The 17154-nt window shown below is 27.3% G+C and overlaps 2 protein-coding genes across 2 annotated transcripts; both read right to left on the bottom strand.

The window, feature by feature from the left end:
• Positions 1–207: 207 nt before the first annotated feature.
• LOC135120915 (gamma-tubulin complex component 2-like) lies at positions 208–12366 on the bottom strand. Its single transcript, XM_064045243.1, has 17 exons — positions 12312–12366; positions 11217–11304; positions 10961–11034; positions 10838–10907; positions 10563–10663; positions 10312–10404; positions 10008–10120; positions 9884–9944; positions 8777–8886; positions 7929–7991; positions 7627–7683; positions 7524–7573; positions 7224–7349; positions 7009–7101; positions 6816–6926; positions 3732–3868; positions 208–367 (listed from the first exon to the last, which is right to left on the bottom strand). The coding sequence occupies exons 2-17, from the start codon at positions 11238–11240 to the stop codon at positions 208–210; spliced, it is 1443 nt and encodes a 480-aa protein (XP_063901313.1). The 5' UTR covers positions 11241–11304; positions 12312–12366.
• Positions 12367–12389: 23 nt separating this feature from the next.
• LOC135120913 (gamma-tubulin complex component 2-like) lies at positions 12390–14421 on the bottom strand. Its single transcript, XM_064045242.1, has 7 exons — positions 14150–14421; positions 13914–14095; positions 13767–13851; positions 13673–13714; positions 13519–13622; positions 13167–13237; positions 12390–12489 (listed from the first exon to the last, which is right to left on the bottom strand). Exons 2-7 carry the CDS (start codon positions 14070–14072, stop codon positions 12390–12392), a joined length of 561 nt encoding a protein of 186 aa, XP_063901312.1. The 5' UTR covers positions 14073–14095; positions 14150–14421.
• Positions 14422–17154: the final 2733 nt, after the last annotated feature.

Genomic DNA, 17154 nt, shown 5'->3' with positions numbered 1-17154 from the left:
GAAGCTGATTAAAAATAGAACACTATGCAACCATATATACGGAATTTCCTCAACAGATTTCTCCTTAATTAAAAGTTCATGGGCCGTGGTTTTGGGTGGCAGAGCTGTCGCAATGATATTTCTTGTATATCAGAATACAACAGTGCTTCTTCTACAATATCTAGGGCAAGTCAGAATCAAATAACATAGCCCTCACCATTTTATTAACTAGACGTTTGTTGCTGCTGGTGACGAATTATCTCGCTTATTTTGCAAATTCTGCATGTCACTATCCTCCTTCCGATCGTGATGGATAACAGTTACTAATGTAATGTTACTTAAGAACTCATAGGCTTCATTAAATCCCAATAAATCGCGCCTCATTAGCCTAGTTCAAGCAGTGGGTAAACATTGTGTAGGCTGTTCTACTATGCCTTTTTTCAAGTTGTATTTCAGAGTTCACTAGGTGACATAACATTTCCTGCGCTTTGTTTAATAAACAACTCAACTTTAATATTAAGAAATCCACGAGTGTTGTCTTCCTCGGCGTTGAAGAAATCTTTGACTATTCATAACACAGGGTTCTCCTAACGAAACTACAGTACTAGGTGCTCCTTTAGACCTCTATAATTAACTAACTCTGTTTCTATGCAAATGCACCGTTCGAATGAAAATTAGAACTACGTTGTTGTCACACCGTCTACTGACTGCTGTTGTTTTGAAAGGTTATCTTCTATCAATTCTCTTTTTTATTGAAGTAAAAAGGGCGAAAATATTAAATAAAAAAATGATGGAAAGATTAAAAGGTAAAGGTAAAATGAACAGCCTTAAAGACAGATTTTAACGAAAGTAGAGCTAGATCCTAGCGAGGGGGATGGAAAAGAGAATAATAAGCTTGTAGACGTAGAATTAAGAAGACTGCCAACAAGAAATAACAACAGAAATCTAGATACGTAAAGAAAGAGTTTTCTTTGAAAGGATGTATAATTTAAATACCTGCAAAGAGATAATTTATTGCGGAACCAAAGAAGGGTTAATATTTAATCATAAACACTTAAGGAAGCCAGCTATATATACACTTACGAATTATAATTTTGAATTTTACCAGTCAATCTGGTAATTTGTAAGAAAGCGCAGGAATGGGAGATATTATTCAAATTCCGTACCACGCGCTGTACATGCAGAACATACCAAATTCTGCGAATCCTCACACTCCGCTTTGTACTCTATGTCGATGACACTCAGCTTACGCGTTTTCAATTACGACAATACCTAAAATGCTAAATGGAAACACTTGCTTGCAAAAAGGTACTTTAGCTTTTGTGTATTTTCGTTAGTAGAGGTGTCGCTAATCTTCAAATAATTTTGAAACTAAGAGTTTTATTAAGAACGATAAGAATTATTTTACAATTTAAAAACTTCCCTATAACTTACTATAAAAAAAATTTTTGTTCGAGAACTTAGTTTATAAAGTTTTTAACCTATCAATTTTTCGTTTACGTACAACTCGTTCATTTGAACTTTTTTTGTTCTTTTAGAATTTATATTTCGCCACATCTCGAAATGCATTGAAAGGTCACGTCCTTTCTATGAAGATGGCTGAGCGTTTGTATGAAAATAGTATCAGTAGACAAAGAACGTATACAACTTTATTAAATAAGAGACAATAAAAGGAATAAACAGTATAGAAGAATAACAAGACGGACAGACTAATAAAACACATCAGAACAACAGATTATTAGAAAGATCATGAGAATAATAAACCAGGATAGGATCCGTAGCAAGAAAGTTCACCCAGACCATAAAGAAAATAAACGCAACTTGGTTTCTCCTCGGGTGTGTATATGGTGTATACACTAAATGGATCAAAAATGAAACTAACCACGTAACCTAAGTAGAGTGCTATGAGGGGGCGTAGCCTAGGAGGAATGAAGCCGGGTCTTACACATTCTTCATGTGAAAAGATAACAAAGATTTTCATGATTCCAAGTAACGCCATTACATATAGGGAAAAGAATGTGAAAACATTTGCAGATTATTTAACTACGACTGGAGGGGATTAGGTTGCATTTTTCAAAATTAAAATAATTCCACGATGGGCTACCTAATCTAAGTTACAGCCCGAAGCCTCCGAGATCGTGAAAGTGAGGGTGGGGAGGGAGAGGGAGGGAGAGGGAGGGAAAAGTGTCTAAAAATTTAAAGTACATTATCGACTGAGGGTACACAGACTCTTAAACCCACTAATGGCGTCTGCTATCGCATGAACAAGGGACTCACAACTGAAGAGGAAAAGGCTATCACAATATTATAAAAGAAGGCTTCATGTACGGCTACTTGAATATAAGCTTTAAAATTTTTAGAGGATTCATTTTGACTCTTTCAATTATGGGCTGGTTACTATAAAGACTATTTTAGTGAACGGAGCGCCAGTGAAACATTAAGTAAAAAAATCAGCTAACAGCTCGTTAGTAAGACAGTACTTTAATGAGACACTTTCTTGTAGGTTCATCTTTAACAAACTGCTACGTCGTAACAAACCGAAAGAGTTGTTGTTTTAAAAAAGGAAAGGCTTATAAAACCAAAAAAAAAGTGTTAATAATAAAATATTACACGAACTGAAGAAAATAAATATCTAAAAAGAGAACAGAAAAGAGAATAAAGGACGACACCTCCCATAAGGAAAAAAATAAAAAGAACTCAAGTGCTGACCACGTGAGTAAAAGAAAAAAAAATAAGCGGATTATTCATGAGGGCAAAAGGCTTAAAAAAAACAGTTGTCCGCGCTATCGTTCAAAATTGTTTTTATTTTTTAAATTTTTTCGTAAAAATTCTATAAGGCTTTAATTAATAATAGGTTATGTTGATCCCTTATATATGTATAAGCTTAGATTGAGTTCTGTTTAATGTAGGTTGTGTTAGAGGACTTGCTTTCTTAAGTTTTCATCGCTTTTTAAAGTTTAAGTATCCACTAAAACGATTTTGCCTGTGACCCCCTTAAAGCCAAATTGTTCCAATTTTATACGCAATTTTTATGATCACTCAATGGTTTTGTTTCAAAGCGTTTGAGTGACTATAAAGGATAGTTTATTTATAGATTTTAACACTGCGTAAACTTTCAATCGGTCAAGAAAATGATGTAAAATGTCTTTTAGGACAGGCAAGCCTTACGCTGAGATCGCTCGTGAGTGTGGTGTCAGTATGACCAACTATTCCCCGGTTCAAAGCTTAATACGATCCAAATCGTCTTTGCAATGAACCTGGGCGTTCAAAGAGCTTGAAAAATCGGGATGTAGCTCGACATGTACGACAGGTGGCATTGATTAATTGAATCTGCACAGAAAGCTTTAAAAATCATAGAAATAAACATCAGGTAAACCCAGTTTGCAAGATCGACCATATCGAGAGCATTACATCTGCTGGTCTCCATCCAAAAAAAGTTAATTAAACCCACTTTGACAGACGGTCACAAGCGACTAAGATATGAGTTTGCGAAGAAATGCGGATATTGGTCCATTTCTGACTGGGAAACAGTAATTTTTCCTCGGACGAGACAAGGTAAATAGATATGGTCCAGATGGCATTAGGTGGTGTTGGGAGCTATCCAGCGATGATCGAATACTTGATCGCCAGGTGGTGCAAACTTATAAACATGATTTGGCCCTGTATAACATCTAAGGGGATCAGATATTTGGAAAAAGTGACAGGGAGCATCACCGCAAGCACGTATTTGGACATTATCAAGAATGACTTACTTAGAATGCGCTTGGTATGGCTTTGGACTTGATAAAATGAACTTTAAGCAGGATACTGTCCCGTCATACTGCACAACCGGTGAGATCACGGCTCCTACTACTATCGTTCCAAGTGCTAGACTGGCCACCGAAATAACCTAATATCACTGAGCATACATGGGGAACATTAAAGAGATAATTGGTATCACACGAATCGGTTCCTGCTAACTTGGCGAGTTTTTGGTGACTTGTACAATCAGAATGGAAAAATATAACACCGGATCAATGCTACAATCTGATTGCCAGTATGCCAGAGAGGGTACAAATAGTGTTTCTGGCAAAAGGAAGCTATACTAATTACGAAACCTCGATTATTAAATTAATTTTTTTTTTACGTGCAAAATTGTTTCTATAGTCTTTGAACTTTACAAGCTCATAAACCAATTTAAGATCAAGTATTAACCAAATGTAGCTAGGACATAGAAGTTTACTGTAAATGAAATTTAATGTAATACATTACGTTATTGAAAAGTTATTCTATCTTAATTAAAAAAATGCAAAACATTGAAACAATTTTGCACGATAGTGTATAATCGAGTGTTAGATCTTAAACTACGAAATGGCTTGGTACCTCTGTTCTAATTCCATGATTTAATGTATGTTTTGTGGGATAGTTGTGGTTAGAATACTTATGGGATCTCCAAAGATGTCTCCAAGTTCCTTTAGCACGGCATTTATCCATTTTTCCCTCTTTATTCTTTCAGCAATTGCTATGAATTCTGCTTTGGTCGAATAAAAAGTTAACATGTACTGTTGCCTTGTCCTCCTACTACAGGACATTCATTTATTTTAAGTATGGTAGCAGATCTAAATTTTCTGTTATACTCTGAGACGTAGTCAGCGTTAGAATATATGATTGTTTAAATTTTTTTTCGTCGCTTTATTTCGTATCCTATCATTTCTTTGAAATAACGAAACGTTTCGCAACGTTTCAGTGTTAAATTGCATAAGCTTTAATATGGGAATTTAGTTTTTTTACTACCAACTACATATCCATTTTCGAGCAAGTTGCGAAATACTGTAGTGAGTATTTATGTTTCTTATTATTAACAGAATTTAGAGGTTGGTAATTTTTCATTTATCACAGGGTACTTTACAATTTTAGCTTCTCCCATCTCGTACTTGGTTAGTAAGCTATCCATATATTCCTTTTGTTGAACTTCCCACCACCTGATAAAGTGGGCAGGAAATCATTAAGGTATTAAATCCTAACACCTTTCGATTAATTTCGGGGTTTTAAACTGTTGGACTCTTATTTTATCTAAATATAAACAGTCTTTTATAAATCCCTGCTTTTTCTGTATCATTGGTGCAATCCCGAAAACCATCTACACAAGCAGCCACTGCGGTAGCAGCATCACTTGAACGATTTAGAGATCTTCATTTTAAAATATCAATTTCTTTAAGTAGAGATAGATTGTAGTTAAACTAATAATATTATGCTTGTTTTGAGCCATTCAACTCTTTAACAAGTTTCAAGCTTTTTTTTACGTTCTACGTTTAGGTAATGCAACTCAAATTCTTTGAGTAGTTAAGTGTAGAGAGTTAAACCCATTTGTTTGAACTTAAGCATTTCTCACATTTAATTAAAACACACGTATAAAATACCGCGGAGCCAATTAATTTAACTAATATAATTACCCCTTAAAATTAGAGACGCACCTAACCTTAAGTCGAAAGGCTTGTGGATTATTTCTTAAAAGATGATATGTATACATATCAAAATTATGTAGTATAATTTTCTACAGGTATATACTTAAACTAAATCTAATATCACATTAACCAAAAGCGAAATTTGAAATATAACACTTCCCCTATTCTATTTAAGAAGGTATAGAATAAAAAGAATCTATTCAAATAGGTGGATTGGCTTGCCTTGAATGAGACATGGATTATGAATAAAGTTATGCTTGTTGAAAATCTATTGTCGACTACAATTAATAAAACGAAGGATTGCATAGTATTCCATTTTTGCAAAGTTCCTGGTTTGCAACTGGCTGTAATTGATTGTTTTTTTTTAGTTCAGTATTAAGTAGCATTTACTAAATTAGTTGCCATCTTTAGAATTTCAAAGTTAAACTTATAATTATTAAACAGGAAAAAGGAAGTATTATTACTTTTCAGCCTTTCGGAGGGCTGTTCTGAACCGTAATCAGAATACTTACTACGCGTTTTCTTTATAAATGATAAAGATGTAGGTTTACGGGTGACTTAACAAAATAATTTTTCCCTTCTTTGAGAATTGTGTAGTAAAAATATATGAATATATTGTAGTAAAATAGTGATAATTAAAATATAGCTACACAACTTATTTTCTTAAACTTTAAACTATTTTCAGTTCACATATTGTTAATCTTTATAAGTTTACGCTAGAGAAATTTATTTAACGAGATTTTCAATGCTCCTTTGTTTATTCGCCCGTGTCGGAAACCTTTTTTTTTTTTTTTGAGATTTGAGATTTTCTCTTATCTAACAAACGTGATGCGATTAAACTTGGTTACATATATAAATGAATATATATATATATATATATATATATATATATATTAAATATCACTTTTTCTTATTTTAAGCTGAAACCAAACAGCACTTCATTTTTCTTGAGTTTATTTTGTTTTTTTTAACTAGTTTATTTTTGTTGTTAAATAGCTGAATAGCAAATTTTTTTCCATATATCATATGATTTGAATGTATTCAGTTATAAAAAAGACATTCCTTGTCATACAGTCAAATTTGATTGGAGTTTCTCGACCAAGCCAGGTGGCTACGAATAATTACATTTCTGTTGAAATAGTTTTGTATTTATACATGTATATCCTCTGCTAATATGTTTATGATTTTGATATTTATTTTGTATTAATATTTTTAATAATACAGGGTTAAAGTCGCACAGCAGCGAAAAACGATCACTTTACCCTGAAACTTTTTGGTAAAAAAAAGATAAAAAGAAGTTTTTTAAAAAAATTGGTTATAATTTATTATTATTATTAAGCGGAGGAGGTGTTGATTTAAGTCTGTCGAGGCATGAAAGTTTAGTAGACGGACATATTCTTTTAGTTTTTCTGAAAAGATACGTGCACTTTCCTGAATTGAAATGAAATCCAAAAAAGAAAAAGCGCAAAAGTCCTCAATAAGTTTTAACAAAGAATACAACTTCTGTTTAATTATTATTATTATTATAATTAATATTGTATAGAAAAATTAAATATTAAAATAATAAATACTATAACAAAAAAACCTGGAAAAGTTCTTTATTGGTTAACATGCACTGCTTTAAGCACGTGTCCAAAAAATCATTGTGGGTAATTAAAACTTCGTCAAGAGTTTTTACCTTGAAAAATATAAAAGTATTATAATTGTATTAAATAAATAAATAATAATTATCATTATTATAATAATAATAGTAGCGTAATATAATAATAATATAATAATAATATATATATATAATAATACTGCGAGAATTTTATTTTCAAAACCACTCCAATTGCTTTCAATGCAGTATAGCAAATAAAAAGAGCGCAAGTTTTTTATAAAGCCGAGCATTATTCTGAGCGTTGCTGCGTAGACTCGACTATCGTTCTAGATATTAAGCAAAATGTACGATGTTTATCATATATAATGAAGTCTATTAAAATTTTTTTAAGAAATAGATATGTATATTACAGAAAATATTAGTTGTGTCATAAAAAAATTGTAGGTAATAATAGTATATCTATATAAATAATATAAGCAAACACTAAAAAGGTAACATACAGCTTTTGAAGAACGTATAAAGTCTTTCCATAAACAACATAAGCGGCGTTCTAAATAATAATTAAAATAGTAATAATAATATATTATATTAATTGGTTCTTACCAATAACCATCAAAAAAAATAAGTAGCGGAAGAGAAAAGTATATTTTGTCAAAACTCCTATTAATATTTTAAAATAAGTAAAAGTAGTAAAAAGAAAAAAAAATTATAATTAATATATATATTTTTCCTATTTAAATCCGCTGTTTAAACATAATAATCTTTATGATAATTATTTATTAATAAACGTAACCACTAATTTGCAATATAAAAATTAACATTAAATATATATAATAATAATAATAAGTTTAAAAGATGATGCAAATAAAAATTATAATAAAAGTTATTGTAATAAAGAAACGTACGATTGCTGATAACTAACGGCATTGGCCAAGGAAGTGTATAAGCCAACGAAAATAAGTTGTTGCCTACAAGAAATATGAATAATATGACATTATATTGACACTTTACATTAGTATTATAGTATATCTACTTTTTATTAGTTTCTTATAAAAAATAAAAAGTTTTATTTTTTTAATTGTATATAAAAATATAGAAACTATTAAAATTTGTTCAATAAAGCATTTTTGTATATATAAAATATAAACTAGATTTTAAGAAAATATTTTTTTATTAGTTTTGTATAGCAATATAAAAAGTCCTGATTTTCTTTATATTGGTATATTTTTTATAAAAGAGAAGATAACAAGGTTTTGAACGATATTTGTTAATTAGTTTGTATAAAAAAGCTAATAGTTATAGTTTTTTATCAAATTACTTGTAAGAACTGTAAAAATTTTCAAAATTTTATTTATTTATTAGTTTTTTATAATAAAACAAGAAAAAAGAGCTATAGAATTTTTATGACAAGTTCCTTTTTCTTCATATAAAAATGTGATTTAGTGAAAAGAATACTCTTTATATTATTTTTTGTTAATCTAAATCAAAAGTAACAGACATTTTATAAATAAAAAAATATAATGATAAAAAGTAGTTTTTTTTTAAAATATTAAGTAACTTCATATGCAAATCTAAAATTTTTTATTATGTAATTCCGTTTGCACTTAATATTTTTTTAATTATCTTTTTTCGTAACGGTTTTATACGGTCACCATAAAAAATATATAATATATTTTTTTTATTTTTGAATATTTACTTAAACATTATATTTATAAGTGTATACAATACAATAGATAAATAAATTTTATAGTACCCGTAGAAGCTAACTTCTCTGCTGGCTGAAAAGTTTTAATAATAGAAGTTTCGTCTATTTTCAAAATATTAAAAAGTTCAGTAAAAAGTTCGACGGGGGCAAACGCACATCTGATTAGATATTATTTATTATTATTAATTTACAAAAATTATTATAACAAGCATATTATAATAGTAGAAAGTCCTTAAATAAAGTAAATAGGAATATAAAGTGATAATAATATAATATTAAATTTAAAAAAAAAAAAAGAATTTACAGAAGTTAATAAAAAATAGTTTATTAGGTTATATAAATTTATAGAGAAAATTTATTAAATAATAATAAATATTTACTATTAACAAAAAACTTGTAAACACTTGAAGTTAAAAAAAATATATTTTATTTAGTATAAATAAATAAAAAAAATACAGGCTTCATAAGAATAAAGATAGTAAAAACTTTTTAACAATATAATAAAATATTATTATTAATCTTTATATATTCATGACGTAACAACTTTAAATAAACAATATATATTAGAATATTGAAGGGTTTAATTCTATTAAAAACTTAAATAACATAATAAAAAAGTTATTATTACTGTATTTTAATGATAATTATAAAAAAATTTTATATCAGTAGCAAAGTAAACTTTTATCACTATTATAAAATAATTATGTAAATTGTATAAGCAAAAATATAAAAAGTATATAATATATATTAATTACTATAAAATTTAAATAGAAGTGAGTTTGTTAATATTAATCGTAGAATAAAGTAAAGTAAAAGTTCTTAAATATTATAAACTTCAAAAAATATTGAAAAATAAATATTTATTGTATAATTAAAAAGGTAAAATATTTATAAAACTATCGTTTTACAGCTTTTTATTTTATTATAGGCAATTATTAATAACCGTAAATATAAAAAGTTTTATTATTGCTTCACTAAACACTGCTATTTACTTCAAATAATTAATATTTTTATAAGCTTCATATATTCAAAATAAAATATATATAAAAGAAAGTTCAAATATAATACTATATAGAAATTTTAGAAAGGTTTAGTATGAAATAGATTTTCAATATATATTATATTTTTCAATATATATGAGTTTTTTAAAAAAACTTTATTTGCTGCTTAAATAAATCTGTGCGTTCTGTTTGAAGAGCTCTTTCCAAAAACAATTCTAAATAATAAATGTAGTAATAGTGATAGTGATAATATTAATGTTAATAATAAATTTACGAACCCAGTTTCGAAATTAATATTTCTGAAACGGCTAGGCTTAGCTCGTCTTCGGCCAAATCTAAAAAGTCCGATAAAAAAAAACTGGAGCCGTGCAAGAAATACCCCTTCAAAGTTCTGACAAGAAATAAAAGTATAACAAAATATTTATTTATTAAACCAAAAAAATTATGAATATAAATTTTAAATCTAAAGGAGGGGCTTGTCGTAATAATTGTATATTTAAAGTAATAGTGAAATATTAATAATAATAATACCAATAACAATAATTATAATTATAATTATAATATTAATAATACAGTTTTCACCTAAAATGAAGAAGCAAATGTTTTTCTTTAAGCAAAACATTCAATAAAGTTTTGCTTGCATAATTGTAGGCTTCTTCAATGTAAGAACGATATCTTTTATTATAGATAATAATGAAAATTTAAAAAATAGTAAATATAATAACGAAAATTAAATGTTAAAAAACTTTAAAATAATTAATGTGGGAATGTTTATTTACTTACTATAATTATGTATGGCATTAAAATATTATTATTATTCTTATATATCATACGCAAAGTACGACGTGGAGTAGGAAATAGTTTTGGGATCTAAAAATTGAACTTTTCTATTACACTCTTTAATAACGTTTAAATACTTTCCTGTTTTTAAAATCTATTTTCATATAGAAGAAAAGGAAGTAATAACAATAGAAAGAAAAAGAAATAAAACTGAAGTTTATCATAAATAAAATTTTAAACATAGAGTAAAGTTGTTGACATTGAATAATAACCAGAGCACATGCCCGCTCGGGGCTTTATATAAAGTAATAATAATTATTATAGATACTTTTTCAGAGTCCACTGTAAAAAATCGGGGAACTTTTTCAAGATCCAATACGAAATCTTTATTCCAACGTCTAAAAAAAGAGATAAAATGCCACACACAAAACTTATAAGTAAAGCAACAAACCTTGAATCGAGACGGTCCACGTGGAAAGTTTGCATAGAGATCATAAATTCGTTGTAGGGATCCTCAAACTTTCCCTTTTTATAATATCATAAATAAAAGATAAATACTACAAAAGTTTATGTCTATATCGATAACAGTAAAAAAATCTAAACATTATAAATTGATTATAACATTAAATACGAAGTAATAATAAACATAATGAATATAAGTATAAAATTATTTGAAATAATAATGATTATATAATTTTTAAAAAAACTTTATAAATCCAATCTTGCAGCATCTGCAAAAAAGGACGAGTGGCCGCCTCCGCTAAGTATTGTGTCAAGTCGTAATCAGAGCCAACACTAATAGTAATATAAATTAATATTATTAGTATTCCAAAAATTTTGTTTAAAATATAAATTTGAAAAAGGGTCAATAATAATAAAGAGAAAATATTTAAGTACAGAAATTGTTTTCACCACCAATAAAACCGTAAAGCAGAGCTTTGAAATTTATAAAAAAAAGTTTTTTTTTTAAAAATTAATAGCAAAAATAATAATTAATTTTAAAAAAATTTAATTAAATATATGATAGAGATGAAAAAATTTACAGACAGAAAATAATTTCACTTCAAACAGAACTGTGTAGCAGAGCTCATCTATTTATATAAACCTTACGAGCGCCTCAAAAAACTGATAAAAAAATAGCTTTTAAGAGTAGAACAAAATAAAAAGTAACTTTTTTAAATTGTTATTAAAAAATAAAAAGAGAAATTATATAAAACTTAAATATAATACTGGAAAAAAATTAAAGGTCGGATGATTATTTATTTCATCTAATCTTAGAAAAAACTTAATATGTAATATAGCTTCCCATATTTGTAAATTATCACGCAAAATTATAAATTATAAGATAAAAATGTTGTATAGCCCCTTTAAATAACCAAAAATAAAAACATTAAATTATGCTTGCCTAAATCGTTTACAGATAAATTAATAAATTTTATAAAAAAATTAAATTAAAAAAAGTTAAACTTTTTTTACCAAAATAAACTAAATTAAGTTTAATGAATAAAATTAAAAACAAGAGTATATAAATAAATTAAAAAATATTTCTAAAGCGATGTTTAGCTAAACTGTTTGCTTTAAGGAGACCTTTGCTTTAAAATTTTAAAATAAAAAGAAAACTTTTCAAAGCTATTGAAGCTAAATTTAGTATATTAATAAGGTTATATAATGATATCATCATCTACACTAAATTTTATTCAGAATTAGAAATAAAATTATAATGAAAGTAAAAAAATTTCAATCTAATAATCTAATAACTATAAATTATTATAATATATAAAGAAGTAGCTCTAATAATAAACCTCAAAGAACGATCTAATTTAGAGTGAAGCAGTGTGATGACAGCAGCGCCTGCCAAAAAAAGATTAAAGATTTAAAGATTAACTCAGGATTTTAAAAATGAAGCCTTTTTGTTTTCCGATTAGTGACAAAAGATTTGAAATCAATTCCAAAGTTTTTATATTATTATCAACGTAAAACCTACAAAAAAAAGAAAAGTAAATTAGAAAATATGAAAATTAGAAATTAACATAACCAACATCGGGAGGAATTAATTTTAAGAAAGTTAATAAGATGGCAATTAAAATTTATTAATAAAACAAATTTAAGAATTAATATATATAAATATTAAATAAATAAAAAAAGTTGATATTCTTATGACAGAATCAACTTCATAGCCCAAATGATTTATATAGAAGGTAAAAGTTTAAAGATGAAATGAACATACTATTTTTTTATTTGATTTAAATTAAGAAATTAAATTTTATGAACAAATAATAAATAAGTTTTTGATGACTTTTTATAATAAGTTTTTCATGTAATAACTTTTAGTAAAATTTAAAAAAAAACTTATAAATACCTTTAGAAACTTTAAGAATCTTTAAAGAATTAATTAAAATCAAAAAAAGTAATAATCTATAAATAAATAAACTTTTAATTTTACGATATTAATATCAAAAACTATAATCAAGAAAAATCATAAAATATTTTTTCAATATTATGTATAATATTTTTAATAAAAGAAAACTAAACACTAGATTTTACTCTAACAAACTTTAACGTAATTTTATTTTATAATTAAAGTCCTAAAAAAAATCATTTTTCTAAAAAAAGATTAGTTTTTAGAAAAAGTTAATTAAGTTAATGTTTGTAGGTACCAAAGAAGTTGTAAGGTGAGCCTTCCCTGTTTGTGTTGATTTTCTAATTGAGCTACAAATAAGTAGTATTCCTATAGAGAATGATAAAAGCATTTATAAATAAAAAATTAGTTGTGAAAATTCCAAAAAAAATAAACCCCAAAAATATATTAGTTCCTAAATCCAAAAGAAATGCGAAATAAGGCGAAACGCTTAATACATTGAATAAATATAAATGCTTGATTTAATGGAATAACTAAATTTGTGATGGTTGTTACACAATTCTCTTTATAAAATTAAATTGAGTTTTATTTATAATGAAAAGAAGTAAAATTTTCCAAATAAAAGAAAAATCACGCAGAATGCATAAAACCTTTAAAATTGTTCTTAAAGAAGAAGAAAGGCAATGATTAATGAGACCAGCTTCCCGAACTTGTCTCTTTTCCACGAAAGAACTTATTTGACTGAAATACAAGCCTTTAGTAAAGTAAAAAAACTGCTACGCTTAAAGAGAAGATGAACAATACCACTAAGCGCTATTTTTTCGGCAAGTTGGCGTAAAACGGGCTCTGGAGAAAAGAAAATTATAATTAAATTAGTGTTTTAAAATAATCCACAAACCGACTTGGTCCTCCATTCGGAGACGTATAAGCCCCTCAGAAGTTTTTTTTCGGGTAAAATTTATTTTTAGCCCATCGTAGATCCCCTTTTTAGGTAAGTGAAAAAAACTAAAATCAAAATCTTGTTATAATATAATAAAAACTTTACCAGTAAACAATAAAGCAATTCCTCTATTAATATATTTTCTTGAACAGACGATGGAAATTCAGAAATATTTGTCAAAGAAGTTGAAAGTACAGGGATTGAAAGACTCTCCGACTGAGTATGCGAGGCAGGCGAAATTAACGGAGTACTCGGCTTCTCCATTTTATATATTTTTTTTAAAATACCTGCTAAACATATAAATTCATATCTACAGGTCCCAGTGAGAATTCACTACTTACTAACAAAATGATCTCAAGTCTGTAGAACATAGAGTAAACTTAGTTATAAAAACTTCAACGGAGGGGTCCACTTTATAAACAAATAGTAGAGAGCAAGCTAAAAAAAATTATCAAGTTTAGTTGTGGACAAAACAACGGGGAACCGGTAATTCTCGAGGTTACAATGCGCTGTACGCCTCCATTTTGCTTTTGTTGTAAGGAAACCTCAGTTGCTAAAGAGCTTAAGAGAAAGTTTTATTAAGGAAAGGTTATTTGATAATAATAAAAATTGGTAATGAAATTGTGAAAAGAGAAGCATAGATAATCCATTTAGGATGACTTATTAAATCGGTTTGTAAGGAGGCGGGCTCAGGCGAGCTCATACTATGTTGTTTTCTGGATAGAGGAAATATATAACATCAAGAAACAGAACAGGAAACTTAGTTGCATAACTGGAACTGGATAAGAAACCTTAAAATTAATTCAATAATAGCTAAAACCCCCTAAATGGTGGAAAGAAAGGCTACATGTATAATGTACATCTTAAATTAAAATAACTTTAATACCTCTAAAGGAGTGCAAAAGATGTTCAACACAATAGTTATAAAAGTTTTATACCACTATTTATGAGGACGTAAAAGTTAAATATCTTAGGTTATACAGAAACTTGTGGTTAAATAAATACGAGTTGCCTACTGGAATTGTACTTGATTTGGTGGTTAAGTAGTTAACACAAGCAACATTATTAACACAATTTTGCTTTAAAGACTAAATAACTACTCAGTGTAGCCACATTTAGGTATAATATTACAGTTATTTCCTTCTTCAGGTTCGTTTAAAAATAAAGCTACAAGTTTCGCGTGGTATCATAATTTATTACTTATTAAAAAGTTAATCATTTTAAATATCTCTGTAGAGCCCGCACACGTTATAGGTAAACAGTTTTGAAAAAATCGTTTTGTTAGAGCAAGCATAAACATTGTGTTGGTGTATATAACCATCTTTTTTTTTCCGCCAAATTTTCTTTACTCGTGCTTATCTTCTTAGAGGGTTCGCTTGACTAAGTTGACTTCGTTTTAATATCTCTAATGCCTATAAAATGGCTGCTGTTAACGAAGACTTTACTATAATTCCTTTAAAAGAAAGGCTCGTCCATCAAGTGAAATAAAACATAATTTTTATTATTGTTTAATCAAATTATTTTATTATTTTTAATATAGAATTGGAGAGCCAAAGTTAGCGCTTATGGAGAACTTTTGGAATCCTTTAAAAGGTTGGAGCCAGTGATTAATAATACTACTACTAAAAAAGAGTATTTTTTTACTTTTAGCGTTGAAGATCCGAATAGTAAGGAGTGGATGGAATATGTGGATTCTGTGGCCGACTTCGCTGTAGAGACGAATATGAGCGTTCAAGAAAAAGCTTTAGAGTGTGTCCTTGAATTTGTTAAGAAAGCAGCTTGTGCCACGAGGTCGACTAATATTAAATTTTATAAGATATTATTGAAAATTATAAATCTTTAGGATTTCAAACGCTGTTTTAAAGAATGTGGTGATCAAGTGCTTAACAAGTTCTAAAAAAAGGACACGTGACTTATCACAAGAATTATTTTTACTTTTTGTAGAAATTGAACAATCTGCATCTTGCATGGTCTCTTTTTTGCTTTTTGTAATAGAATATATTTTTATAAAGTGGACTTCAACAAGTAGCATACTTAAATTATTATAATTGACTTTAAAGTAATTTAAAATTTCGAATCTTTATTTTTATGGTTAATAAGTAAAATTTTATTAAAAACGCTTTATATTTATAAATTTATGATAAACAATTTTATATTAAATTTTTTGTTAAAAATTAACAAAAAATTTATCATAAATAGCTCCAAACTATTTCTGCTATTTTTAAAAATATTACGGCAGTTACTACTTTTTTCATTTTTTGAGTTTAACAAATTTCTCTGCATCAGGAAGAATTGCTGGAGGGATTTACCTCTAAGCAACCAAAAATCGTTGCGGCGTGTGTTTTGGTTATCCGCCTTTGCGTTGAGTACGTTTAATTATTTTTATGTTTTATAGACTTTTGGTTATGGAATTAATTAGCTTAGGAATTTTTTTTTAAATATTGTTATCTAATGTGTATTAGATTATGAAGATACAATTTTATATATGTTTATTAAACTTTTAAATATATAAAATATTATTAAATATAATAAAAAATTGGTTAATGAGTTTAAACTATTTTATAGTGTAAATCTCTTTTAAATAAGTTAATATTTTGATAAGTTAACTTTGTAATGGTTTTATTAAATATAAAAATTTTTCCTTATTCCTTTTCACTATTATTTTATATCAACTTTACTAAGCGGAACAGTATTTCTTTTGATTTTTTCTTTTTTTAATGAAAATATTGCACTTCCATTTTTAAAATCTAATTCAATATCTATAGACAATTTGGCATTAAAGTTGTTAATGTACGACCCGCGCTTGAAAAATTAGAATCACTTTTTGGCCACAACGATAAAGTCGTCAGGGCGGAAGGTCCGGTATTCTGTATTTTTATAAACGCGTGGACTAATTTCCAAACACGTGCCTCTCTGTGTGTGATAGTTATATTATCTTTTGAACGTAATTTTATACTTCTTGTATATTATATATTTTTTAACTTTTTTAAAAGGACTTTATTGTTATTAAAAATATTATTTTAAGTTTTATGTTTTTGGTGAATTTATATTTGTAACTACTATTGTTTATAATAAATATAGCGTTTAGCCTGACTGTCGAGCTTTACAAGTGGATAAAGGACGATGTTCGTCGCTATATAAGTAACATAAAACCAGTTCAGGTGTGTTATTTTTCATGTTTATACTCGTGAAGTTAAACTAATAATAGTAGTAATAATAAAAATAGTAATAAGTAATAATAATAATAATTAATAATAATAATAGTAATAATAATCTAATAAAAGGCAAAGGAGCTCAATGTTGCCTTTGAAAATATAACCATAACTCCAACGCCCTTGCGGTTAAC

The sequence above is a fragment of the Zophobas morio genome, unplaced genomic scaffold (genome assembly GCF_036711695.1).
Source record: "Zophobas morio isolate AGI-343-1 ecotype UQ-CSIRO unplaced genomic scaffold, CSIRO_AGI_Zmor_V1 ptg000450l, whole genome shotgun sequence".
NCBI classification, from domain to species: Eukaryota; Metazoa; Arthropoda; class Insecta; order Coleoptera; family Tenebrionidae; genus Zophobas; species Zophobas morio.
The sequence above is the reverse complement of the archived record's forward strand: the minus strand, read 5'-3'. Positions and strand labels throughout refer to the sequence as shown.